The 24,965-nt window shown below is 51.9% G+C and overlaps 1 protein-coding gene across 2 annotated transcripts in view; it reads right to left on the reverse strand.

The window, feature by feature from the left end:
• Positions 1 to 679: 679 nt before the first annotated feature.
• Positions 680 to 24,965, reverse strand: part of NUP160 (nucleoporin 160) — a 40,633-nt gene continuing 16,347 nt past the window's right edge. The window contains exons 14-35 of one of the 2 annotated variants that reach the window (XM_064163301.1): positions 21,601 to 21,766; positions 20,816 to 20,931; positions 20,122 to 20,282; positions 18,417 to 18,550; positions 18,038 to 18,108; positions 15,732 to 15,891; positions 14,841 to 14,910; positions 12,400 to 12,498; positions 11,517 to 11,636; positions 10,416 to 10,511; positions 10,132 to 10,226; positions 9,347 to 9,443; positions 9,153 to 9,258; positions 8,300 to 8,460; positions 7,546 to 7,606; positions 6,230 to 6,340; positions 5,178 to 5,301; positions 3,699 to 3,800; positions 2,718 to 2,859; positions 2,365 to 2,490; positions 1,505 to 1,606; positions 680 to 1,104 (exon numbers count right to left, since the gene is read on the reverse strand). In XM_064163301.1, coding sequence (XP_064019371.1) covers positions 1,018 to 1,104; positions 1,505 to 1,606; positions 2,365 to 2,490; positions 2,718 to 2,859; positions 3,699 to 3,800; positions 5,178 to 5,301; positions 6,230 to 6,340; positions 7,546 to 7,606; positions 8,300 to 8,460; positions 9,153 to 9,258; positions 9,347 to 9,443; positions 10,132 to 10,226; positions 10,416 to 10,511; positions 11,517 to 11,636; positions 12,400 to 12,498; positions 14,841 to 14,910; positions 15,732 to 15,891; positions 18,038 to 18,108; positions 18,417 to 18,550; positions 20,122 to 20,282; positions 20,816 to 20,931; positions 21,601 to 21,766 — 2,507 coding nt within the window. In that variant the 3' untranslated portion in view covers positions 680 to 1,017. Of the gene's footprint in view, positions 1,105 to 1,504; positions 1,607 to 2,364; positions 2,491 to 2,717; positions 2,860 to 3,698; positions 3,801 to 5,177; positions 5,302 to 6,229; positions 6,341 to 7,545; positions 7,607 to 8,299; positions 8,461 to 9,152; positions 9,259 to 9,346; positions 9,444 to 10,131; positions 10,227 to 10,415; positions 10,512 to 11,516; positions 11,637 to 12,399; positions 12,499 to 14,840; positions 14,911 to 15,731; positions 15,892 to 18,037; positions 18,109 to 18,416; positions 18,551 to 20,121; positions 20,283 to 20,815; positions 20,932 to 21,600; positions 21,782 to 24,965 lie in introns of both variants that reach the window. The other variant, XM_064163300.1, reaches the window with a different exon arrangement.

Raw genomic sequence — 24,965 nt, forward strand, 5'->3', positions numbered from 1 at the left:
AGCTTTTCCCTTAAGCCTATAGCCATATACTGCCCTAGAGAATCAAGCAGGTTGGAAGACACCTCCAAGCTCATCCAGTCCAACCTAGGTCCCAGCCCTATCCAGTCAACTAGACCATGGCACTAAGTGCCTCATCCAGGCTTTTCATGAACACCTCCAGGAACAGTGCCTCCACCACCTCCCTGGGCAGCCCATTCCAATGGGAGATCTCTCTGTCATCTTACCCTAGAACCCCCCCAGCCCTGCCCTACAGCCCATTATACCCTAGTACTGCTCCATATAGCCTCCCACATTACCTTATAGCCTCCCATATTACCTTATGGCCCCTTTTTCCCTACCAGCCTTCTCCTGCTCCTTCAGCCTTTAACCCCATTTTATCCTGTAGGTCCTTGACCTGCCCTAGATCGTCTCTTACCCTACAGCCCCTCAAGCCATTAGCTCCATCCCACCCTACAGCACAGCCCTGCCCCTCCAGGCTCTAGCTCCATCCTGCCCTATGGCACAGCCCCATCCCTCAGGCACCATATAGCACAGCAGTTGTGTTTCTGGGACCTACAGCTCCCTTCTGCCCTATAGCAGGGCACCTATAGAAGGGGTTGTACATGCAGGATCCCAACAAAAGGAAGCCCTATACCCTCCTCCCTGCCTGGGCAGCCACAGCTGACCCAACACAGCCCCGTAACAACGTTTCCATTTTATTAAAGTTAATCCAAAAAACCACAATAAATAAAAGGCCCCAAACCCTGCCCCATCTGGGTCAGGCTGAAAGCATGTGGGGGGACTGCCCCAACCAGGCTGCATGCCAAGGCTCTGCTGCCCTCCCCCACCCCCCCCAAGGGTGCAGGCACAGCAAGATGACATGGTGTAGGTAGATCCACCTCCCCAAAGTGGATCCTTATGGAAAATAAACCAGTAGAAAGCAGCAGCAGTGGCTGAGGTGGTGGCAGGAAGGGATGGTGTTGGCTCCCAGGGACGTCACCTGGAGCAGGAGCGGTGGCCCAGGCTGGGTGGGTGCCGCTAATTGCGGCGGTACAGGTTATCACGGGTGACCACATTGACCTTCTGCTGGTAGGCCTCCATCTTATCATTCAGTTTCTGATAGAGCTGGAGGAAGAGCAAAACAGGTGTCAGAGACCACAGTTCCCATCCTACACTCCCATCACAGATCTTATTCCCAGTGTCCTCCTGCTCAGACATCTGGGTTAGCCACATTCAGCTTGGACTGGCAGGCCTCCATCCTGGCAAGTCTGACCCCTCATCAAGCTAGACCTTGAATATCTTGAGGTCCCATCCCTGGAGGCATTCAAGGCCAAACCTGATGGGGCCCTGAGCAACCTGATCTAGTTGGAGATGTCCCTGCTGACTGCAGAGAGGTTGCAGAAGAGGAGCTTCAAGAGCCCCTTACAATCCAGTGCATTCTTTGTGATTGCCACACAGCACCTTCACCTGATCCCTGCCACCCTTGTCCCCTCCACAGGGTGTCTCTCATTCCAGCTGTACCTACCACAACGTTGTGGTTGGTGGTGCTCCCCTGCAGAGCCTGGAGAAGCTGGTCGATGGCAGTGTAGGGCAGCCACACCATGGGGGCCGTGGCAGAAAGTGGAAGCTGGAGGAGAGAGAAACATTTGTTGCCGCCTGCTGGCGGTAGAAGTGTTGCCACCCACAACACGCAACAGATCCTAACCACTGTGTCCCAACACCTGCTGGCCCCACTGCAGGGTTTTCTCTCTTGCAGGTTGGAGAGGGACCTCATGAAGTTCAAAGAGAGAAAGTTAAAGGAACAATCCCGTGCAGCAGTACAGGTGACCTGCTGGGAAGCAGCTCCACAGAGAAGGATCTGGCAGTGCTGGTGGACAAGTTGCCCATGAGCCAGCAATGTGCCCTTGTGGCCACCAAGGCCAATGGTCTCCTGGGGTGGGGCATGAAGAAGTCAGTGGCCAGCAGGTCAAGGGAGGTTCTCCTCCACCTCTACTCTGCTCTAAGGAGGTAACAGCTGTAGTCCTGGGTCTAGTTCTGGGCTCCCCAGTTCAAGAGAGACTGGGAACTGCTGGAGAGAATCCAGGGCAGGCTCTGAAGATGCTGAGCATAAACTGGAAGCCAGGAGGCTCCATGTGAAGCTGAGAAGCTTGTTTGGTGTGAGTGCTAAAGGCCTGGAGCAGGCTGCCCAGAGAGGTTGCAGTCTCCTTGCATGCAGAGCTTCCAACCTGCTCTGGTGATTGTGCTGCTGGGCAAGCTGCTGTGGGTGCCCTGCTTGAGCAGGAGGGCTGGACTAGGTGATCTTCAGAGGTCACTTCTAACCCCACCATGCTGGGATTCTGACCCAAAGATAGTCTCCACCATGTCTCAGGCTGCAGGTGTGCTCACCTCCATTCCAAAATAGCGGTGTCCTTTGCCCAGCACAGCATCCACATACTCCAGGACCAACTCCACTGCCTCTTCCAGCAGATTGTAATTCAGATACAGACGCAGCAGCTCAGCAGCATCCACTTTCTGCAGGCAGTGAGGGAAAAGTCAGTTGGGGAACACATCCATGATGCCAACAAGAACCTGCTCTGAGTGTGATTAACAAGAAGAAACCACCTGAACAGCTTTTGAGAGCCTAGAGCAGGGAGGAGGCAAAGCTCACAAGGAGGTGCACGTGGAAGCAAGGATGACCCAGCAGCTCTGGGAACATTTGGACAGCAGCAGCCAAGTGGTGACCCTCTCCTTGTTCTCACCTTGTAGCTGTTAATGAGCCAGTTGGGCAGGGGGATGCCGTGTGCCAAGAGCTTGTTGATGACGCAGCAATGGTACAGGCTGTTCTGCGCTGGGTAACGCTCCAGATAGGATGACAGCAGCCGCCAGGCTTCATCTGTGGCACTGCAAGGCAAGATGTCCCCTCAGAACCCCTGCCAGCATTCTGTGGTGCTGGCTGGGTTGCCACAGGATGCTGCAGGGGACCTGGCACGTGCTCAATGTGTGGGCTCCTTTGTGTCAGCAAGAGTGTGGCAAGCAGAACCAGAGAGATTGTCCTCCTAGACTGCGGCCACACCTCAAATCCTGGGGTCAGCTTTGGGTCCCTCACTCCAAGAGGATATTGAGGGGCTGCAGCAGCTCCAGAGAAGCTGGGGAAGGGTTCAGAGAACAGGAAGGGTGAGGAGCAGCTGAGGGATTTGGGGTTGTTGAGGCTGGAGAAAAGGAGGCTGAGGGCAGACCTTCTGGCTCTCTGCAACTCCCTCAAAGGAGGCTGGAGCTAGGCAAAGGTTGATCTCTTCTCCCAAAGAACAAGTGACAGGACAAAAGGAAATGGCCTCAAGTTGCCCCAGGGTGGGTTTAGGTTGGAAATGAGCAACAGTTTCTTGCCCTTCAGGGCTGTCCAGGGCAGTGATGGAGTCCCCATGACTAGAAGGATTTCTAAGCCCTGGAGATGTAGTGCTGAGGTCCATGGTTTAGTGATGACCTGGCAATGCTGCATTAGCAGCTGGACTCGGTCTTAGAGGTCTTCTTCACCTTCAGCTAATCAGTTTCAAAGCATTCTGTGCAGGCAAGCATGGTGACAGCACAGCAACAGAATAGTGACAACTCTCCTGCTGTCCCAATGCCACAGGCCTGTTTTAATGGGGTCTTACAAACCTGTGCTGCTCCCAACTCCTGCAGGGAGCCATCTACCCTCATGAAGAACATCTCCACTCTTCTCCCCACCTCAGAGGAGGACCCACCTGCACTCCTTGGTGGTAACCAGTGCTGAGAGCTGGTTTGCTGCAAGCCACTCCCAGGCCTCTGCCTGTGCTGCTTCTCCTCCCAGCTGCAGCTGGATGCACCTGCAAGAGAGACCATTAAATGGTGGGTGGCTCTTTCCACCCACCCTGCCACAGCTCCCAGCATCAATCCCACACCTCCCAGCACCATTCCCTAAAAAGCAGACAGGAATTAGTGGGCTGGGGAATGAGCCTAATGGACTGGTTTCTGAGTGCCAGAGAAGAATTAATCATCTGAAGATCACAAGCTTCAGAAATGGAGTTTGGGCAAGAGGTGGACTCTGTGTGACAGGAACACATCACAGCAGAGCTCCTGGAGAATTCTGCATCTTCTGCAAGTGCAGAGAGGCAAAGAAGAATCCTGGAGTTGGAGGTGAGGCACAAGAGCACATGGCTGGCACAAAGCTCAGACAGAAGAGCTGTGCTGTTTGGGAGCTGCTCAGCAGCTTGGACAAATCTTCTGTAAGCAGCTCAATGAGCATCAGCAGCAGCACAGCAGGAGGACTTCAGGAGTCAGCTCACCAGAAAGGGCTCCAGATCATGGCTGTGCCTGGGTCAGGGTCACCAGTATGCCCATGTGGCCCAGAAGGCCACCAGCATCCTCACTTGGATCAGCAAGAGTGTGGCCAACATGACCAGGGCAGAGATTGTCCCCCTGGACTGGACACTGCTTATGCCACACCTCAAATGCTGGGCTCAGTTTTGGGCCACTCACTCCACAAAGGACATTGAGGCAATGAAGCAGGTCCAGAGAAGGGCGACAAAGCTGGGGAAGGGTCTAGAGAACAGGAATGGTGAGGAGCAGCTAAGGGAGCTGGGGGTGTTCAGATCTGGCTCTCTGCAACTTCCTCAGAAGCTGGAGCTAGATAGGGGTTGGGCTCCTCTCCCAAGGAACAAGTGACAGAATGAGAGGAAATGGCCTCAAGTTGCCTCAGAGGAGGTTTAAGTTGGACATGAGGAACAATTTCTTGTCCTTGAGGGCTGTCAAGGCCTGGCCCAGGCTGTCCAGGACAGTGGTGGAGTCCTCATCCCTGGAGGAGTTTCAAAGTAGTGGAGATGCAGTGCTGAGGGCCATGGTTTGATGGTGCCCTGGCAGTGCTGGTTAAAGGTTGGACTCCATCTTGGAGGTCTCCTTCAACGAAACCAATTTTGTAACTCTCTGAACCTCAGATTATCAGAGCAGCTCTTTCCCCTCAGACCAGGCACAAACCTCTCCTCCCTTGCTTCCTGCTCAGCAGCTCTCCCTTATTTTTCTTTCCCAGGTGGGAGGAACAAGTTCTCTGAGCCAGCAGTACCCAGGCTGTGCACTGCACAAGCAGAAACGCTGGGACAAGTCTGGCTCCTAAACACAAGTAGCTGCAAGCTGGACCCTGCTGAGTGGCATATTTATCCCTCCAGCCTTGTGCCACCGAGGGCCAGGAGCAGATGCCTGCCACCTACTTGAAGGTGAGTCCCTCGAAGACAGGGGTCAAGGACAGCTTGAAGGTTTGGCACAGGGTGATAGCAGTGTCGAAGAGGCCGGCCCGGATCAGGAGAGCAACCGTTTCTTCAGGGCTAGAGTTGCCTGCAGGGAATGACCACCAGGGAAGCAACTCTCCCAGTCACATCCCAGTGCTTATTGGTGCCTAACCCCATACGATTCAGCAGCAGATGTCATGCTAATGCCACTACACAAAACACCCCACTTCCTGCTTGATGTGAAGCTTTCTTGGCCTCAGAAGCACCTCCAAAGCCCAGAGGCTGTCCCTGGAAGGACTGCACAGAGCAGAGACCCACAGACCTGTCCCCAGCCATGCACCAGCTGGAGAGAGATGTGGACACCAACATATGGCTCATACTGCTGTTGTTTGGGTGAAGAGAGGGAACAGCCTTGTCCATAGCCCACGTGAACAGGGCCTCTGCTCTGCCAGCACAGGCAGGAGGTGAGATCAAACTGCAGGCACCTCCAGGCTGCCCTCAAACCAATTGTTCAACCCTTTACTTACTGGGAAGTCATGTTCTCCTGCTAGTTGGAAGTGAAAACACACACTCAAGTTGCAGAACACATATCAGAGGGGAGCAGAATATCCTTTAAGGGTCAGAATTAGAGAGCTGCATCTCTCTACAGCCCAAGGAACAACTTGGACAAGCTCACAGCACGTCAGGAAGCTGGATTGTCCAGGACATCTGGAGGCAATTTCTAGAGGCCTGTTTTTTCATCCCAGGTCCTGAGCTAAATCCCAGCCCCACCCAGACCATTGCTACAGCCCAGCAAAACCAAAAAACTGTGGAAAACACCAAATGGATTCTCCTGCTTTGGTTTTTCAAAGCCACTGATCTTGGTGGCAATATTTAATGATAGGGAGGAGAACTGAACAGTCCCTGTCAGCTCCTCTGTCTGTTTCTAGGACAGAACCCAAAGCCCTTGTCTGAGCTATGAGTAGAAGTGATCTGATGAGTAAAAACGTTGGGGACAGCAAGAAGTGGCTGTGCCACAGCCATTCCTCTCTTACCTGCCACTGCTGCTGTCGATAGGTCGTGCTGCACCAGGGTCAGCCGGATCCGTGCCAGCACACATTCCTTCTCCAGATCCTCCAGCTCCAGGATCTCAATTTGGTGAGACGCTGTGAGACATGGACAAGGAGGGCCCTCAGCCTTTTCTAAAGGGCTCCTTGGCCCTTGAACAACATGCTGACACCCCTCTGCTGTCCTACAAGGAGTAATCTCTGTGAGGAGCAAAGGCTGAGAGCCCTGGGGGTGCTGAGCCTAGAGAAGAGCAATCCTGAAGGGGATCTGCTCAGTGCTCACCAACAGCTAAAGGAGCTGTAGGGGAGCAAGAGGCTGGAGCCAGAGTCTCATCAGTAGTGCCCAGGGACAGGACAAGGGGCAGAGGGCACAAAGTGGAGTCCAGGAGGGACCATGAGAACAAACTGGTGCAAGTGTGCTGGAGGCCTGGAGCAGGCTGCCCAGAGAGATTGTGGAATCATAGAATCAACGAGGTTGGAAGAGACCTCCAAGCTCATCCAGTCCAACCTAGCACCCAGCCCTAGCCAGTCAACCAGACCATGGCACTAAGTGCCTCATCCAGTCTTTTCTTGAACACCTCCAGGGACGGTGCCTCCACCACCTCCCTGGGCAGCCCATTCCAATGCCAATCACTCTCTCTGTGAAGAACTTCTTCCTAGCATCCAGCCTATACCTACCCCAGCACAACTTGAGACTGTGTCCCCTTGTTCTATTGCTGGTTGCCTGGGAGAAGAGGCCACCCTCCACCTGTCTAGAGTCTCCTCTGGAGAGCTTCCAGCCTGCCCTGGGCATTGTGCTGCTGGGCAAGCTGCTGTGGGTGCCCTGCTATAGCAGGGCACTTGGACTGGATGATCTCCAGAGGTCATCTACAACCCCAACCATGCTGAGATTGGGGCATTCTGTACCACAGAGAGGACCAAAGGAGGGGTCAGAGTTTGCTGCCCCCTCCTTGCATGTCCTTCTCCTATTGGAGGCATCACCTCACATCTCACAGCCAGGTACACGCTACAAAAAAGCTCATCCAGAAATAATTCAGTTTAAGAAGAGCCCTGCTGGAACACTGCAGATGAGTCCAACCAGACTGGGTAGACATGGGCAGAGCTCTTGGTTACATGGCAGGATGCTGAAACCAGGAGACACCAACACTTGAGAAAATCAAACACCTTAAATCCCCCAAATTATTGATCTGACAAAGGTAAGAGCTGCCCCAGGCCCTCTCCCAGCTCACAGGAGAGCAGCAGAACTCTGAGACCAGGAGAGAGGCTGCTGTGAGACATGAAAAGGACCAGGACTGGGGACTCACTTGGAACAGCTGCATACTCCCCATCGTGGCTTCTCTTTGGGGATGCTCCAGGACGCTCATACTTGAAGGCAAAAGGAGAAAGAGGGTTTATTCCCACCTGGACACACTGCCTCCAGCCCACAGAGCCCCAGGTTTTCCATTCCAAGCCTTGATTTCAATCAAGAGAAGCTACACAACCACTCAGTAAGTTCAGGTTACTCTTATCTCTGGCATTCTTATCTCAGGCTACTCTTATCTCCACCAGCACAGATCAGGCTATAGTCACCACCTCCCCACAAACCCATTGGAAACACAAACCAGGTCCCAGTAATGCTCTTTTTTTATCTCCTCAGGCTCCTCCAAATTTGCTCTGTTTTCAACACCAGGTGATACATTCTTACATCTTTCCAGCAGCACCCTCCCCAGAGTTGTCCTGCTTCAAAAAAGGGGCAACAACATCATGGTGATGGACAGCACTGAGGTGTCTGTTGGCAAGGCAGCTCTACACAAGTTGGCCAAAAAGATGACAGCAGCAGGTTGAGAAGGTCAAAACCTGTGTCCATCACCTCACAAAGGATTTTTGGAAGCTCCTTCCCAGAAGCAAAGCTCTAAGGGTCCTCACAGTCACAGACTCAGACTGGTTTGGGTTGGAAGGGACCTTAAAGACCATCTAGTACCAAAAACCCTACCACAGGCAGGGACACCTCCTACTAAAGCAAGTTTCTCAAGGCCTCGTCCAAGCCAGAGGCTTGCCAGGAAGCTCAGGGTTTCCTACCACAGCTCCAGGAGCTGGCTGCACTATCCAGGCATACTCAGGGCGGATCAACCTCAGGCAGTTGAGAGCAGCAAGGAAACAGTTTCCCTGCTTCTGGAGCCCTCGGAGCGTCCGCACCTCCCGGCCCAGGCGCATGCCATACTCAAACATCACTGTGCCAGCTGTGGAGAGAGGACATGCATCAGCCAAGGACTGGCCACCCCAACAGGACACATGGTGGCAGAAAATCTCAGAGTGGTTTGGGTTGAAGAGACTATTAAAACTCCTCTAGTCTATCCCCTCTGCAGTCAGCAGGGATGTTCCCAGCTAGAACAGGTTGCTCAGAGCCCCAAACAACCTGACCTGCAATGGTTCCAGGGATGGGGCAGCTCCCACCTCTCTGGGAAACCTGGCACAGGGTCTTACCACCCTCAGTGTCATAAATCTCTCCCTTCTCTTCAGTCTAAATCTCCCTCTGTTAGTTCCAAACCATAATCCCTTCACCTGTCAGCACAGGCCCCTGCTCAGAAGTCTTTTTCCATCTTCAGTAATTAAAGGAGACCTAAAAAGACCACCAGAAGGTCTCCCTGAGGCCTTCTTTTCTCCAAGCTGAACAACCCCAACTCACTCAGCCTGGCCTCACAGCAGAGGGCTTCCAGCCCTCCCAGCATTGCCGTGGCCTCCTCTGATCCTGCTTCAACAGCTCCATGCCTCTCCTGTGCTAAGGACTTCAGAGCTGGCCCTAGCACTACAGGTTGGGTCTCTGCAGAAGGGCAGAATCCCCTCCCCTTGCTGCCCACCCTGCTAGGGGTCAGCCCAGGAGATGGTTGACTTTCCATGTCCCAGGTGCCCCTTGTGCCACCCCAAGCCTCACCCTTGCGGTAGTTGTGGCGGTAGATGTGGAAGGCGTAGAGCAGCTCATAGTAGTTGTGGTTCATCAGGTCCACTGCCCGGGCGTGTGACTCAATGATGCCCACCACCTGTGGCACACAGAAGCTCTGGTGAGTCAACAATCCCATACCAGAGCGGGGCTGTGCCTCCGAGTCCCTCTCAGCGCAGTCTGATTACCTCATTATGGAGGTTGATGTAGGGGAACGTCACCAGGTCCTGGAGCTGGGAGCGCTCGCAGAGAACCACCACTAGCTGGCGTAGACAGTCCAGCTGCCTGCAGAGGGAAGCACAACCCTTCTGGAGGGGCAGGAGGGAACCAACCTATCTCCAGGACACGCCGTTTAAGCCTCTTTGTGACAAGCTGCATAGAGTTTTTCTTTAGCTTAGAACCAAGAAGCTCCTTCAGACATCTCCTGGGCTGGAACTGGAGCTCCAGAACAGCAGAGAGCCTCTGAAAAGGTCTCTCAGGAGGGCAGGTTCCCTGCCTCAGCTCTATTTGGTAAGATGCCTGAATGAAAACTTGTTCCTAATTCTCCTCCAAACACCTATTCCAGTCATTCCTCCCCTGCTGGGGTGAAGTTTTCTCTCCCCAGGTGATTTCCCAGCTGAAAATTCCACACTAAATCTTTTATTTTTTTGAACTAAGCTGGACTGGACTCCCAAAGCTTTTTAACATCTAACACCACAAATGATCCTTCAGCCACTTCTTTTTGGCTCTTCCTTAAATCAGCTGCTTTGCCTTCTCCTCTGACACAGCAGCAATCCCAGGTGTCCTTAGCAAAATGAAGTCATTTTACTTTTGAAGCAGCTTTTACAGGAGCTAAACCAGAAGATGGCAGCCCAAAACCAGAACTTCCTAACACAGCTGCCCTAAAGCAGCATCTTCCTCTTCATCTGATGGGAGAAACTGGTAGGTGGAGCTTCAAGACAAGTCAAGATAAAGGCTTAAAAGGGTCACCTACCTGCTCGGATCTGGGTTTTGTGTTAAGGCTACATATGCTTCGTTGTTGTGCCCCAAATCCAAGTGATGTTTGAAGATGCAAGTCCTCAAAGTCGCCTGAAAACACCAAAAAGCACAAACCAGCAGGTTTGGAATCAGACAACCAAAAAGAAGTCCCCTTGAAGAAACACTTTGATGGAAAACCAGGCCTAGTGCAAAGTATCCCTGCCCATGGCAGGGGGCTTGGAAGTAGGTGACCTTTCAGGTCCCTTCTTCCAACTCAAATCTATGAGAAGTGGCCTGTACCTGGCTCCTCCAGTCATCTGCTGATTCCATGATGGCCAAGGTGGCTAGCTGGATGACCAGCTCTGGCAAACCCACCATGTCCAACAGGCGCAGAACCTGGAGAGGACAAGAAGCTGGGTTGGTGAAGAGGTTTCTTTTTCTTTGGCTTGTTTTCAAGAGCTACTCCCAACCTTATGAGAGGTCAAAAGATTCTGAGGATGGTTTTAAGCAATTCAAGTGAAACAGGAAAGGTTTTGGTATGTTGCTGAGGTCTGAACTCAATCCCTGCATGTCAGGCCCAGGCTGTGGCTTTCATGGAAGGTTCATCTCCACACATCTGAGTTTCCTGAAACATTTTAGCCTTGATGGTACCACTAAACTCCCTCTGTCAGGGGTAAAATGATCCTGTCCCCAGGCACACAGGAGCTGGAGAGCAGAGAGCCTCTGAAAAGGTCTTCCCAGGATGGCAGGCTCCTTCCCTTGGCAATATTTGGCAAGATATTCCTCAGCCTCGATTAAAATGTGTTCCTATTTCTCCTGCAAACATCTGAGAAAGAGGAGGGGAAGGGGCGAGAGGAGAGGGAGAGGAGGGGAAGGAAGAGAAAGAGAAGTTCCTTTTCCAGGGGCACTCAATCTTTGTGTTTTCTGGAGTTGGAAAATCAGGGCAACCCTGACAAGCAGCCCAGGTCTGAGCCTTCAGCCTGTCTGAACTGTGCTGCTCTGCAGGAAGATCTTATCTCACTTTAAAGACATTAAAATTCATTTGCCTCAAAGCTTCATTAACCTTCCCCTCAAGCAGCACCTCGAATCCAGCCTGGACACGCATGTCTGGCTGCTGCCTCCAGCAGCTGGATCTCACCCTGCTTTTGTCTGCTGGGTAACAAAATCCTCTGCTATTAAGGAACTAAGAGGTGGAAAGTACCTGGCTTTCACTCTCATCTAATCATCACCCCCTAACAAAAGCTAACTGAAGTTTCACCATCCCCAAAAAAATAGTGTGGTTTGAGTTTCAAAGTCATTTCCTCCAAAGGCCAGGGATGGAGCAGGAATTCCCTCTCCAAGCAGGGTCTGTGTGGAATGATTTCATGCCTGCTGGCTCGCTCGGGACCGGCCCAGCCGTACCTTGTTGTAGTACTGCAGGCGTGGGGTGGAGACCATCTCACCCTCCTCAGGTTGGATCAGCCTGTCCAAGAACTCCTCTCTTCCCACCTCTGAGGCAGCTTGTCGGAAACAGTCCAAAGCCTAAAAGCAAAGAAAGCAGTTTGTGTGTGTCCTCAGGGGACTGGCCCAGCCTGTTGGACTGGTGAAGGGACAGCGCTGCCCTGCCAGCTCCAGCCTACAGCTCGTGGCTGCTTCCAACCTAACCAGAACTTCCCCAGAAGCAGATCCCAGCACCCTGCTCCAACCTCAACCTCTGCCCAAAGCATGAGGGGGAAGTTGTCTGAAATGAGAAGGTTCCAGAGAGACCTTCTTGCTGGTTTTCAGTAATTAAAGGAAACCTACAAGATGGGGAACAGACTTATGAGCATGGCCTGTGGGAGCTCAAGATGGCTGCCTAGGCCCTGGGGCAGGAAGGTGGCTTGGGGACAACTGGCATTGTTCACTGTCATTGGAGGGAGACTTTCTTGTGGCCTTTCAGTAATTAAAGAGACCTACAAGATGGGAAAAGACTTTTGAGTAGGGCATGTTGTGACAGGGCAAGGATGATGGATTTAAACTAACATAGGGAAACTGAGACTGGAGAGAAGGAAGAAATTCTTGACACAGGGTGGTGAGAGCCTGTCCCAGGTCACTCAGAGAGGTGGGAGCTGCCCCATTCCTGGAAGCATTGCAGGTCAGGTTGTTCTGGGCTCTGAACAAGCTGCTCTAGTCAGGGACGTCTCTGCTGACTGCAGGGGGGTTAGGCTAGACAAGCTTCAAAACTCCCTTCGACCCAAACCAGGCTGGGATTCTCTGAAACAAGGCTGATCCCCTCCCAGACTCCAGGAGGAGACAAAAACCTTACCTTGTGGCCCTCACCCATGACCAGGTGGCACCGGCCCAACATGAAGCAGCAGGAGCCCATGTTCACATGGCACCAGGGCTGCAGCAGGCGAATGTATTCCTGCAGGAGAGGAGGAAGAGGAGCACTGAGTCAGGTCAGCCCTTGCTCATGATCTGCAGGCAACCAGGGTTAAGTCTCTAACACCAAAGCACTGTTCTGGTGGCCTCTTCAGCTGCTGTGCTCACACAAATCCTGCTCTGCAGCTCAAGGACTGGTGTCTCCAGGCCCGAAGTGCTTTTGGTGCACAGAAAGGGAGATATTCCCAATGTGCTCCTGGGAAATGACCTGTTCCAAGTGTAGTGTGTAAGAAGTGGTCATGGAGGTGTTGGGTAGAAGGTTGGACTTGATGACCCTAGAGGTAGCTTCCAACCTTAATGATTCTCTATGATTTCATGATTCTCAGTGCCTAACACCTTTAAAAAGTGGACATGAGGCTTCTCTACCTTTGAACTGCAAAGGGAAGGTGACCTTGGTGTGCAAACAGAGCTCATGGGTGTATGAAGACAGCGGGAGAACAAGGAAAACAGGTGCTAGAAGAGCAAGGAAAGGGAGAACAGCCATGGAAAAGCATGGATCAGAGCAACAAACTGACAGGCGTGGAGTGGGGCACTGACAGCACCAAGGATACCCTGTAAATAAAGCCACAACATGGATGCTGGCCAAAGCTTCAGGTTGATACAACCCCTCTTGGCCTTGTGCCTGCTGTCAGGATAATAGAAGGGCTGCTAAGTGTCATCACCTCTCAAAAAGCATGATGAAAACTGCAGAAACTGGCAGCTCCTGTGCTTAAGAGAGCAGTGTTTGCTGCTCACACTTGGAGAAGCAGAGCTGTCCCACCAGCACAGCTCTGGCACTCAGCAGGAAAGGAGCAGCAGCCAGCACTTGGTAGTAAAGCCAAGATCTCACCAGCTGACCAGCATCTTTGCATACACCTAAACCACCAACACATAGACCTTGCCTAACCCAGCTTTGGGCCACTCTAAGCCACGTGGTCACTCCAAGCCACGTGGCAACAACATCCTGAGGCCGGATTCAGCGCTGGGATTAGCCAGTGACAGGAGATAAATCCTACCTCAGGTTTGCTCAACAGCTTGTCATACAGAATAAGCAACTAGGAGATTTGGCCCTGGTCCCAGGCCAGTGCTTTGGGCACTAGACCTTCTCCATGCTCCTTACTCCCAGGGTGCTTCCTGCATCTCTCTCCCTCTCTATTTGGGTCACCCTTCTCACACTGAGCGGCAAATCTGGTGTTAGCTCCTGGAGGTTAATCCAAGTTTACGTGACCGACTGGGATCAGTCAGCGAAGCAGAAGGTGGATGGGAGGAGGAAAAGCCTTCTCCTGCTGAGATAAAAGTCCCTCCTATTTCCTGGAGGCAGGATGCAAGTGAGGTGAGAGCAATGCGAGGAAATGCACAGCGTGCTGGAGAGCAGACAGCTGCCAGGAGGTAGAGACGCTGCCCAAACCATTTCCTGGCTCTAAAGCCCAGCAGAGCTGACACTCTTCTCAGCAGCAAGAGGGACACAAAGGGAAGAAATTCAGCCTCGAGGTGGAAGGGACTGCAAGAAGAAAAGGTTCTGCTAAGCAGAAGGAAAACAGCTCATTACCAACAGCCTGTGCCTCCAGGACTGCCACGGGTTGGGGGAGGGGGGATGAAAGCTGTCACGTGGAGCTGCAGAGGAGAAATTGTGTGGTTCAGAAGTAGAGCACAGCAGCTACCAAGCTCCTGAAGAGCACAGGAAGAGGTGGTGGAGGAAAAGTGGCCTGGAAGCATGGCCAGCAGGACAAGGGCAGGGATTGATTTTCCTCTTCTGCTCAGCACTGGTGAGGCCCCATTTCGAATATTGGAGTGAGTTTTGGGCCCCTCACTCTAAAAAGGACATTGAGGGGCTAGAGCAGGTCCAGAGATAAGCAATGAAGCTGGTGAAGGGTTTAGAGCACAAGGAGAAAGGTCTAGAGAACTTCTGAGAAAGAAGGGTGTTCAGACTGGAGAAAAGGAGGCTGAGAGAACTTCTGGCTCTCTACAACTGCCTGAAAGGTTGGTGTTAGGTGGGGAATCAGGATCTTCTGCCAACAAACAAGTGACAGGGCAAGAGGAAATTACCTCAAGTTGCCCTAGGAGAGGTTTAGGTTGGACATGAGAAATAATTTCTTGCCCTTGAGGGCTGTCAAGGCCTGGCCCAGGCTGCTCAGGGCAGTCGTGGAGTCTCTATCCCTGGAGGGGTTTCAAAGCTGTGGGGATGTAGTGCTGAGGGCCATGATTTGGTGGTGCCTTGGCAGCGCTGGGTGAAGGGTTGGACTGCATCGTCTTGGAGGTCTTTTCTAACCTACCCTATCCTGTGATTCTCTGATTTTACAGACCATTTCTAATCAAACCAATTCCACAATTGCAGGAAGGACTCACCTGAAGCTGAGTGTACTGACAGCTTCCCATCAGGCACTCAGGGAAGAGGAATCCAGGATTGCTGGGCCACCTGAGCAAGAAGTTAAGGAACATTCCAAGAACAGGGAGCTCCCACAACTAGCCTGAAAAAAAAGCAGCCAGTGTGCCTCTAGAGCTGGGTTTGTGGGAGGCAAACAGAGAAGATTAAGCTGCTCTTTTTCCAAGTCATTATTCTGTAATAAGATTTAATCCCATTAGAACAAAACCATCAGCACACCTAATCCAGAACTGCCCAAAATCTTGTCGCCCTTCCCAATCTCCTGGAGTCCCAAGGTAAAGTTGTTGGAGCTCAGTGGCTTAAAGTCAAACCCTCAAATCCTTCGTTGTGCACCTAACCAGGGGGAGAGCCTGTGAAATCTTCAAATACCCACAAATCCCATTAAGGCCAACAACAGTTACTGGGTCAGATTTGCCTTCAAAATTTGGGTGTGAAAAGCATTGATTTTGGAGGCTCAGTGGCGCAGATGCCAACGCAAATGTCACTGAACGCTCTGCAGTCTAACCCTCCCCACCAGTGCTCCCAGCCTCAACACTGGGATGTGATAGGTGTAAGTTCACGTGGAAGCTCCTGAAACTCCATGAATTCCCCTGGTCACAGCCTGCCAGGAGAATTGTCTTTGAAATTTGGGTGTAGAACACATCAGTTTTGGAGGCTTAGTGGTGGAGATGCCAACACAAAGTCACCAAACGCTCCTCACCTCCTTTGCTTGCTCCAACCCTCCTCACACAGCCCCACCAGAGCTCCCAGCCTCAGCACTGAGGGATGTCCTGTGCTATATCATGTAGAAGCTCCTGAAATCCCATGAAGTCCTCTGATTACATCCTGGAGAGGGAGTTTACAGCCAAGGATACAGGAGAGGCAGAAAATCAGCCACGATGGCAGTAACCAGATGGGGCCAGTTTAAACTTGTCTCAGCCAAAGAGGTGTTTGGTTGCAGGAAGAGTCTGGAGATGATGTGTTTTCTGGCCACTTCCTGGAAAAACAGCTCCACGATTGTTTGAGGACTGGATACTGAAAGGACAAGTTAAAAGGGGTACTGAGGAGAGGGTCTGCAGCAGCTGATGAAAGGCTTCGCATCGTCAGTCCCAGCAACAAGGATTAAAGCAGAGCAAAATAAGCACATTGAAGACTCAGACTTGTTGGGTTTGGGTTTCTCTCGCTGTCTGGCGAAGTCAGAAGGAGCAGCAGGAGATCAAAGAGCCACAGATTGTAATGGTTGTTAATCACCACTCAATTATAACAGAAGAAAAAAAAGGCTGTGCTCACTCTCTGGCTGTGCCATTCTTATCCCAGCCACAGGGCTGCCAGGGACAGGCCAAGGGGCAGAGGGCACAAACTGGAAGCCAGGAGGTTGTATGTGAAGATGAGAATCTTGTTTGGTGTGAGGGTGCTGGAGGCCTGGAGCAGGCTGTCCAGAGAGGTTGTGGAGTCTGCTTGTGTGGAGAGCTTACAAGTGCCCCTGGGCATTGTGCTGCTGGGCAAGCTGCTGTGGGTGCCCTGCTTGAGCAGGGTGCTTGGACTGGATGACCTCCAGAGCTCCCTTCCAACTCCACCATGCTGGGATCCTGAGAGTGCTGATCTGGCTCTCTGGCTCAGGTCCAACACCTCCCTCCTCATTCCAACACCCCAATGTCCCCTCTGCTCACTGTTCTCAGCTGCCACCTCCTCGCTATCTTCCCCACACACTTCACATATTTCTCCTGAAGCAGAGCAGCCAAACAGGACTTTCCTCACGAGCTGGCCAAGAAATAACCCACGAGAGCAGCACACACAAAGCCTGTTTTCAGCTTTGCTTTCAGACACTGACATTTACAGTGGGAGGCCCTCCTGAGCCAAGACTCTGATTTGGGGAGAGTTCAGGCTCTGGAGGTCGCAGCCTCGCTTACAGAAAGCAGAGAGGTTCCAAAGCCATCAGGGAGCAGAAGAAATCCCACCCCCCCCCCAGCTCCTAGCCCTTCACTGCTGTCTGTCTGTCCCCGATTTTCTCAGCTCCCTCTGAAGTGTCTCAGCCTTGAAGCACAAACTAGTCACAGCAGGCTCTTGCCTCTGTGTTTTCCTCCTTTCCCTCCTCACCACCTCCCTCTCTAACCACTTCAAGGAACTCATCCTCCTAATTAAGTTGCTCCATCAGGATTTCTCCCCTAAGACCAAAGTGTCCAACTTTGCAACAAGGTTTTTACACCATGAAGGAAGGAATCATCAGCTGCAATTTCTCCCCATTCAGGTTTGAACTGCAAAGCGTTGGCAGCACAAGGAGGTTGTTGAGAAGAATTTCTCCATTCTCTCACTTCCCCAAACTGCTGCTGCTCCTAGCTGTGGTGGGATAAAGGTGAAGCAGCAGGACACACCAGGTCTGTTCCATTACAGCTATAGTCACGTACAGGAAAGAGAGGTGGACACTGCCAAGTTGGCTGAGTGAGGCTTTTCCTACACTTCAAGGACATTGAGATGCTGGAGTGAGTCCAGAAAAGGGTAAGGAAGGTGGTGAAAGGTCTGAAGCACAAGGAGAAAGGTCTTGAGAACTTCTGAGGGACCTGGGGTTGTTGAGCCTGGAGAAAAGAAGGCTAAGGGAAGACCTTCTGGCTCACTGCAACTCCCTGAAAAGAGGTTGGAGGCAGGTGGAGGTCAGGCTCTTCTGCCAAGGACCAAGTGACAAGATGAGAAGAAACAACCTCAAGTTGCCCCAGGGAAGGTTTAGGTTGGACATTAACAATTTCTTCTCCTTCAGGGTTATCAAGGCCTGGCTCAGGCTGCCCAGGGCAGTGGTGAAGTCCCCATCCCTGGAAGGGTTTTGAAGCTGTGGGGATGTGGTGCTGAGGGCCATAGTTTAGTGGTGCCCTGGCAGTGCTGGGTTAGTGGTTGGACTCCATAATCTTTCCCAACCAAAATGACCCTGTAATTCCATGATCTTAATGGTTTCTTCCCACCAAAACCATTCTGTGATTCTATGCTTCCCATCCTTCTCAGGCTGAGAATCAGAACCATTCTCTCCTTGGAGTTCAATGCTACAGAGCACTTTGTTGTGGTGGCTGTTTTCTGGTGGACAACCTGACACGTGGGGGTCATTCACCCACATATTCACTGCGTATGCCCTTTGGGTGGCAGAGGGAGTGCCAGGGGTACAAATAAGAAGCTGATCAGCTGTGGAACATCTTACCTAGCTTATGGGGTGTAACAGCAGTGGTGTCTGCTAACTCCAACACAGAGAGATGCTGCAGATTAGATTCCCTGGAGAAGAAAAAGCCGTCAGTGAAGAGACAACAAAACTCCTCCTGCTTTAATTGTGCTCATTGTTCAACTCCTACAGCTGGAGAAGGCAACAGCAGGGAACAGCCAGGCCTGGCAGGGTGGAATTAGCACAAGGCAGAGTCAGCTCAACACGTGGAAGGGAAAAAATAAACCCTTCCCAGCAGAGCCTGACTCCCAGAGTGATATTCCCACAGCAACTACCAGCTTTTCATGGCAGGGAGGAACATGTCAGGTGGGTTCAGGAGGAAGCCAGGTTTAGAAGCAGAACAGGCATGGTGGTGACTTACAGCGTGTCGACAGGGACGTCTGAGGCCAGGCACTGGCTCGCCCACCTGATCAAGTAGTAGGAGAGCAGGAGGGGAGAGGTGCGGTGTAGCAGGTCCTGCTGAGACTGGAAGAGTTGGCCCCCTCCCAAAACCATCTGCAAGTGAACCACAGAGGTTGGAACAGTGAGAGGCCAAGCCTGGAGCAACAGAAGTTGGCACAGTAACCCCAGAGCAACAACAGGGCAAGCACAGAGGTTTATACTGGACTCAGCTTGTCCCTCCTGTCAATAGCCTGGTAAGTGACTCAGGTCACCCAGGACACCAGCAGGACTCCTGCACACACCAGTATAACCCAGCCATAAATTACAGTCCCACCTTAGACCAGTGAGTTAATTGGCCTGTGGCCCAGAGCCTGTGGGGATAGCTATCACTGAATCCCAGACTGGTTTGGGTGGGAAGAGACCTTTAAAGGTCATCTAATCCTATCAGCAGGGACATCTTCAACCAGAGGAGGTTGTTCAGAGCCCTAAAGAACCGAGCCTGGAGTGGTTCCAGCCATGGGGCATCTCCCAGAGATAATTATCTCTGCTACATTAATATCAGGGAGAGAAAAAGTTTGGATGTGGGAAGTGTGGCTTGAATTCTTTTGCGTGCTCGAGTTCACATGGGGTGATAAACTGGGACATCACTTGATAAACATCTTAATGTAAGGTGGTCAAAACAATGTCAGATGTGGAAGGTTGGAATTAGGTGTGGAGAACAAAGTGCTGGGCAGTGCTCTTTAGAGTAGGTTGACCTGGGGAAAGAGTTTGGCTTAACTAGTTCTAGAAATCTTGCTAGAAAAGGACTTGTGTAGGTAACCAATGTCCAGCCCCGGGCATGTGGTGTGCTGGTGACCTGCTCTTGGCTTCTGACCTAGTCGGGGAAGTCCCTGCTTACTGTAGTGGGGTTGGACTAGATGACCTCTAGAGGTCCCTTCCAATCCAGTGCATTCTAGGATTGTGTGATTCCCTCTCCATAAATTCCTCAGCCACTCCTTGCTGTGGACAATCTCTACAATCCTGAAAGAGGATAAGATGAAACCTTCTGGCTCTCTACAACTCCCTCAAAGGAGGTAGGAGCTAGGTGGGGGTCAGGCTCTTCTCCCAGGTACCAAGTGATAGGATGTGAAGAAACAGCCTCAAGTTGCCCTAGGGGAAGTTTAAGCTGGACATGAGAAACAATTCATTGCCCTAGAGGGTTGTCAAGGCCTGGCCCAGCCTGCCCAGGGCAGTGGTGGGGTCCTCATCCCTGGAGGGGTTTCAAAGCAGGAGCTGTGGTGCTGAGGGCCATGGTTTAGTGGTGCCCTGGCAGTGCTGGGTTAAGGGTTGGACTTGATGGATCTTTTGAGATCTCTTCAAACTTAAACAATTCTACACTGGTGCATGCACTGTGCTGTGCAGGAGGGATGGGGAGAAGATGGAAGAGCTGTGAGTGCTCAGGCAGGGCTGGAGAGATCCCCTCCTCCCAGAAAAAGAGCTTTGCTTCCTGGGTGCTCAGGATGGATAGAGGGAGCTGGGGTGTGAGCACATCGCTCTGAGATGACAAAAGAGGAGAGAAGGAGGCTCGCCCCAGCCTGAGGCTCCTCAAAGAGCCAGCCAGTGTTTGTGGGAAGAGACAAAGCTCGGCCTGGCACCAGCAGAACCCCAGATCCCAAAGTTCAAAGCACTTGGAGAGCTGTACTCACAGGGTCTCCCAGCCTGAGCAAGAGCTGCTGGAGGATCAGCAGGTCCCTGCAGATGAGGAAGCGGATGGTGGCAATCTTGCAGACCCCCCAGCACAGCACGCCCCGAGCCATGCCGCTGCCGTACAGCTGGCTGAGGTTCAGCTGCAGGCTTAGGTGAGGAGCTGAAAGAGCAAACGAAAAATCACCCAGATAAAGAGAGGAACCAGAAGGACCAGAACACTCATTGAGCAGCTACCTGCCCAACCCAAAAAGCCCTCCTGGGGAGCTTTCACGGAATAACAGAAGGGCAGGGGTTGGAAGTGACCTCTGGAGATCACTGAATCCAAGCCCTCTGTCAAGGCAGGGTCACAGAGAAGGACACACAGGAACGCAGCCAGGTGGATTTGGAATGTCTCCAAAGATGGAGATCCCACCACACCTCTGGGCAGCCTGTTCCAGTGCTCTGTCACCCTTAAAGAAGATATTCATCACGTTTAGATGGAACCTCTGATGTTCCAGTTCGTGCCTGTTAGACCTTGTCCACTGAACAAAGCCTGCTCCCATCCTCCTGACACCCAAGCTTGAAGTAGCACTCAGCATTGAGGAGCCCTCCCCTGAGGCTGCATTTCCTCAGACTAAAAAGCCCAAATCCTCTCAGTCTTTCCTCATCAGAGAGACGTTCCAGGCCCCTCAGCATCTCTGCAGCCCTTTTCACCTCTCTCCATGTCAGTCTCCATCTCGTAGTCCATCTCTCGGATGAGCACCCCGATGGCATGGACGGGGTTCCTGATCTCCTGCAGTTTGCTGTGGATCTCCTCCAGCACATTTTCCCTGCAACGTGGGAGGAAGAAAAGAAAGAAATGAAATAAAATTAATAAAAAGCAGCAATATGAAGGTTTTAACTCAAGAGGGCTCCCTCTCTCCTCCCTCACGAATCCTTCTCTGGAAGGCAGTGAAGCTTGATCAGCTTGGACATTCCTGATGGGAATCCTCTTCTGGCTTGGAGTTTGATGACAGTGCCTGCAGGCAGCAGGCTATTTATTCCACACCCTCAGGCTACCAGGAAATAGCAGTTGGATGGTTGGCATTCCACAGGGGAATGATTTCAGGAGGCAGGCACAGCAACCACATGCCTTGACCAAAGCTCTGACCTCTACCCAGCTTCTGCAGACTCATTTTCCATGCTCCAACGATCACCTAACAAGAATGTGCTGCTCTCAATTCATGTTGCAACCATCACCTAACACGAATGCGTTGCTCTTCTCCTCTCCATCTCACCTGAGAAGCCCCAAAAATGTCTTTTCTGGAAGAACCCAAGCAACAGCAAAAGGAGTTGTGAAGGGAAAACCCTGCTAATATCAATACCCAGGCCCCCACCTCTGGAAAACTCCTCCTGCAGCCCAGAGAGAGCCCACGCAGCCCCTCTGAGCTTTGATGTCAATCCAGGACGGCTCCAAGGCAATCCCTGCTCAGCCATCCCTACAAACCCCATCTCCTTACGTGTCATTAGCTATCAAGTCCTCCAGGATCTGCTCTGCAGCCTTTTCTGGAGGCTGGAGGCGGGAGCAGGCCATTTCCATGCTGAAAGCCATTTCCATGGAAATTGATTCTCCCATCAGGCGAAGGCACTGGACAAGACAGACAACATCACGAGACATCTCCAAATCTGGAATGAAAGAACCTAACTGTGGATTTACATGAAGATTTCAAAGCAAAGCTGGCAGGACCATTCCAATCCCCACTTTAGTTCAGCTTCTGGGTCAACAGATTGGTCTCAAACTGACCCTTCCCTAACTATGAGGCCCAGTTAAAACTCAGCAGTAGACAAGGACTTTGGATTGGGCTTTTTTGTAAAGCATAAAGTCATAGAATGGCTCAGGTTGGAAGGGACCTTCTAGATCATCTACCCCAACCTCCCTACAATGGGCAGGGACACCTCTTAACTAGATTTGATTGCTCAAGGCCTCATCCAATTTGGCCTTGATGGATGTCCCCAGGAAGGGGACATCCACAACATCCCTGGGCAGCCTATTCCACAGTCCCAGCACCCTTGTACTGAAGAACTTCTTCCTCAGATCCAGTCTCTCCCTTGTTCTGTCTCTAGACATCCTCAAAACAAGTTCCTCTCTAGCCTTCCTGTAGCATCTCTTCAGGTACTGCAAGGCAGCCACAAGGTTCCCCCAGAGTCTTCTCTTCTCTAGGCTGAATAATCCCAGCTACCTCAGCCTATCCTCACAGCAGAGGTGCTCCAGCCCTTGGATCATCTTTGTGGCCCTCCTCTGGACTTGCTCCAACACCTCTGTGTTCTTCTTATGATGGAGACACCAGATGGAACATTAAATCCATGGTTTGGATGGGTGAATGCTTCACTGGGTTAAAAACTGCCTTGCTGACCAGAATCAAAGTATGGAGGAGAATGGAGTTAACTTCAGCTGGTGACCAGTCACAAGTGGTGTTCCCCAAGGCTCAGAGTGGGGACAAGTTCTCTTTAATGTCTTTATCAATCATCTGTACTAAGGGATCAAGACACCATCAGCCACTTTGCAGATCACACCAAGTTGTTCATAGATCATAGAATCAACCAGGTTGGAAGAGAGCTCCAAGATCATCCAGTCCAACCTAGCACCCTGCCCCATCCAGTCAACTAGACCATGGCACTAAGTGCCTCATCCAGTCTTCTCCTGAAGACCCCCAGGGACGGTGCCTCCACCACCTCCCTGGGCAGCCCATTCCAATGCCAATCACTCTCTCTGTAAAGAACTTCCTCCTAGCATCCAGCCTAGACCTACCCCAGCACAACTTGAGACTGTGTCCCCTTGTTCTATTGCTGGTTGCCTGGGAGAAGAGGCACAGTATTAGTCTGCTGGAGTGTTGGAGGCTCTACACAGGAGTCTGGCCAGGCTGGATCAATCAATGATATCAATGGGATGAGGTTCAACAAGGCCAGAACCTGGGTCCTGCATCTGGGTCACAACCACCCCATGAGGCTTCAGGCTGGAAATTGCCCAGTGGAAAAGGAACTGGCAGGTGGTTGGTGACAGCAGCTGAAGATGAGCCAGGGTGCACCCAGGTGGCCAAGAAGGCCACCAACATCCTGGCCCGTGTCAGCAAAGGTGAGGCCAGCAGGAGCAGGACAGAGATTGTCCCTGTGGAATTGGCACTGCTGAGGCCACAGCTACAATTCTGGGGTCAGTTTTGAGCCCCTCACTCCAAGAAGGACATTGAGGAGCTAGAGCAGGTCTAAAAAAGAGCAACAAAGCTGGGGAAGAGGTTGGAGAACAGGAATGGTGAGGAGCAGTTAAGGGACCTGGGGATACTGAGCATGGAGAAGAGAAGGCTGAAGAGAGACCTTCTGGCTCTCTGCAACTCCCTGAAATGAGACTGAAGCCAGGTGGGGGTTGGGCTTTTCTGCCAAGGAACAAGTGACAGGACAAATGGGAACAGCCTCAAGGTGCCCCAGGGCAGGTTTAGGTTGGAGATGAGAAGAAACTTCTTCACTGAAAGGTTCTCAAACACTGAAACAGACTCTCCAAAGAGGTGGCTGAATCCCCTTCCCTGGAGGTGTTTCAAAGGTGCAGAAGGACACAATTTAGCACCAGAATTAGAGAATGACTGGACGATTTTAAAGGTCTTCTGCAACCAAAAGGATTCTGTGAAACCAATGAAATTCCCTCTAAGGGATTTTCTCCACCATAGGTTGGGAAGGAAATAATTAATGCAGGATAAGAGCAGAAACATCCCCAAAGCAAAGAGCTCAGCTAGCTCAGCTCTGCCAGGCAGAAGATACTCTCTAGCAGCAGCACCTCTCACAGCCCAGAGAGGATTTTCACCTTCTTAAAAGTGATCTGAAAAGGCAGCTCTGAAGGTTTAAGTCACTGCTTTGCAATGCAAGCCTTGAGATAACTGGGGTTGGTGGGGTTTGTTTTGGTGTTTAATTAAATGACATTTTTGGAGAGGTTTGAAAACAGCCAGAGCAGGAACTTCTGGCCTCCCAAACCCAACCCAGGCCTCCAGCTTCTCTTTCCCTGGCAGCCAGAAATAACTTGGCCAAAATCTTGATTATTTTACTTTAGAAAAACATCAAAATCGTCCTCAGTGGAGCTGAGGTAACATTTTCCATTGCTTTTTTACTCCTGAAACGTCATTCCAGGACCAGCAAAGCCTAGAGGGCACTGTGGTGACAGCCTGAACGACAACTTAGTGGGGGATTGGCTTCCTGGAGACAAGAACCAAAACCCAGTCCTTCTCCACAGCTCACACCACAACCTCCACACAAACATATCCTCCTAAAATCTGACTTTGAAGAGCTCAGGGTGTCTGAAAGGGCACAAAGTTTCCTGCATGTCTGGAATCTTGGAGCTGACTCCATCAGCAAGACACAGATAGGAGAATTTTAGGGAAGGGAGAGGCTTATATCAAGATCCTGTGGCAAAGCTCACAAGCACCCAGCAGAGAATGCTGAGCAAGGTTCATTTCAGAGCCATTCCACAGGACCCCAGCATGATGGGAGCTGGAAAGGACGTCTGGAGGTCAGCCAGTCCAAGTCCCCTGCTAGAGTGGGGCACCCACAGCAGCTTGCCCAGCAGCACAATGCCCAGGGCCACTTGCAAGCTCTCCACACAAGCAGACTCCACAACCTCTCTGGGCAGCCTGCTCCAGCCCTCCAGCACCCTCACACCAAACAAGCTTCTCCTCAGCCTCACATGCAACCTCCTGCACTCCACTTTGTGCCCTCTGCCCCTTGGCCTGGCCCTGGGCACCACTCACAAGAGCCTGGCCCCAGCCTCTTGCCCCCCACAGCTCCTTTAGCTGTTGCTGAGCACTGAGCAGATGCCCTCTGGGGCTGCTCTCCTGCAGGCTCCACA

This window comes from Pogoniulus pusillus, chromosome 24, assembly GCF_015220805.1.
Source record: "Pogoniulus pusillus isolate bPogPus1 chromosome 24, bPogPus1.pri, whole genome shotgun sequence".
NCBI lineage: Eukaryota > Metazoa > Chordata > Aves > Piciformes > Lybiidae > Pogoniulus > Pogoniulus pusillus.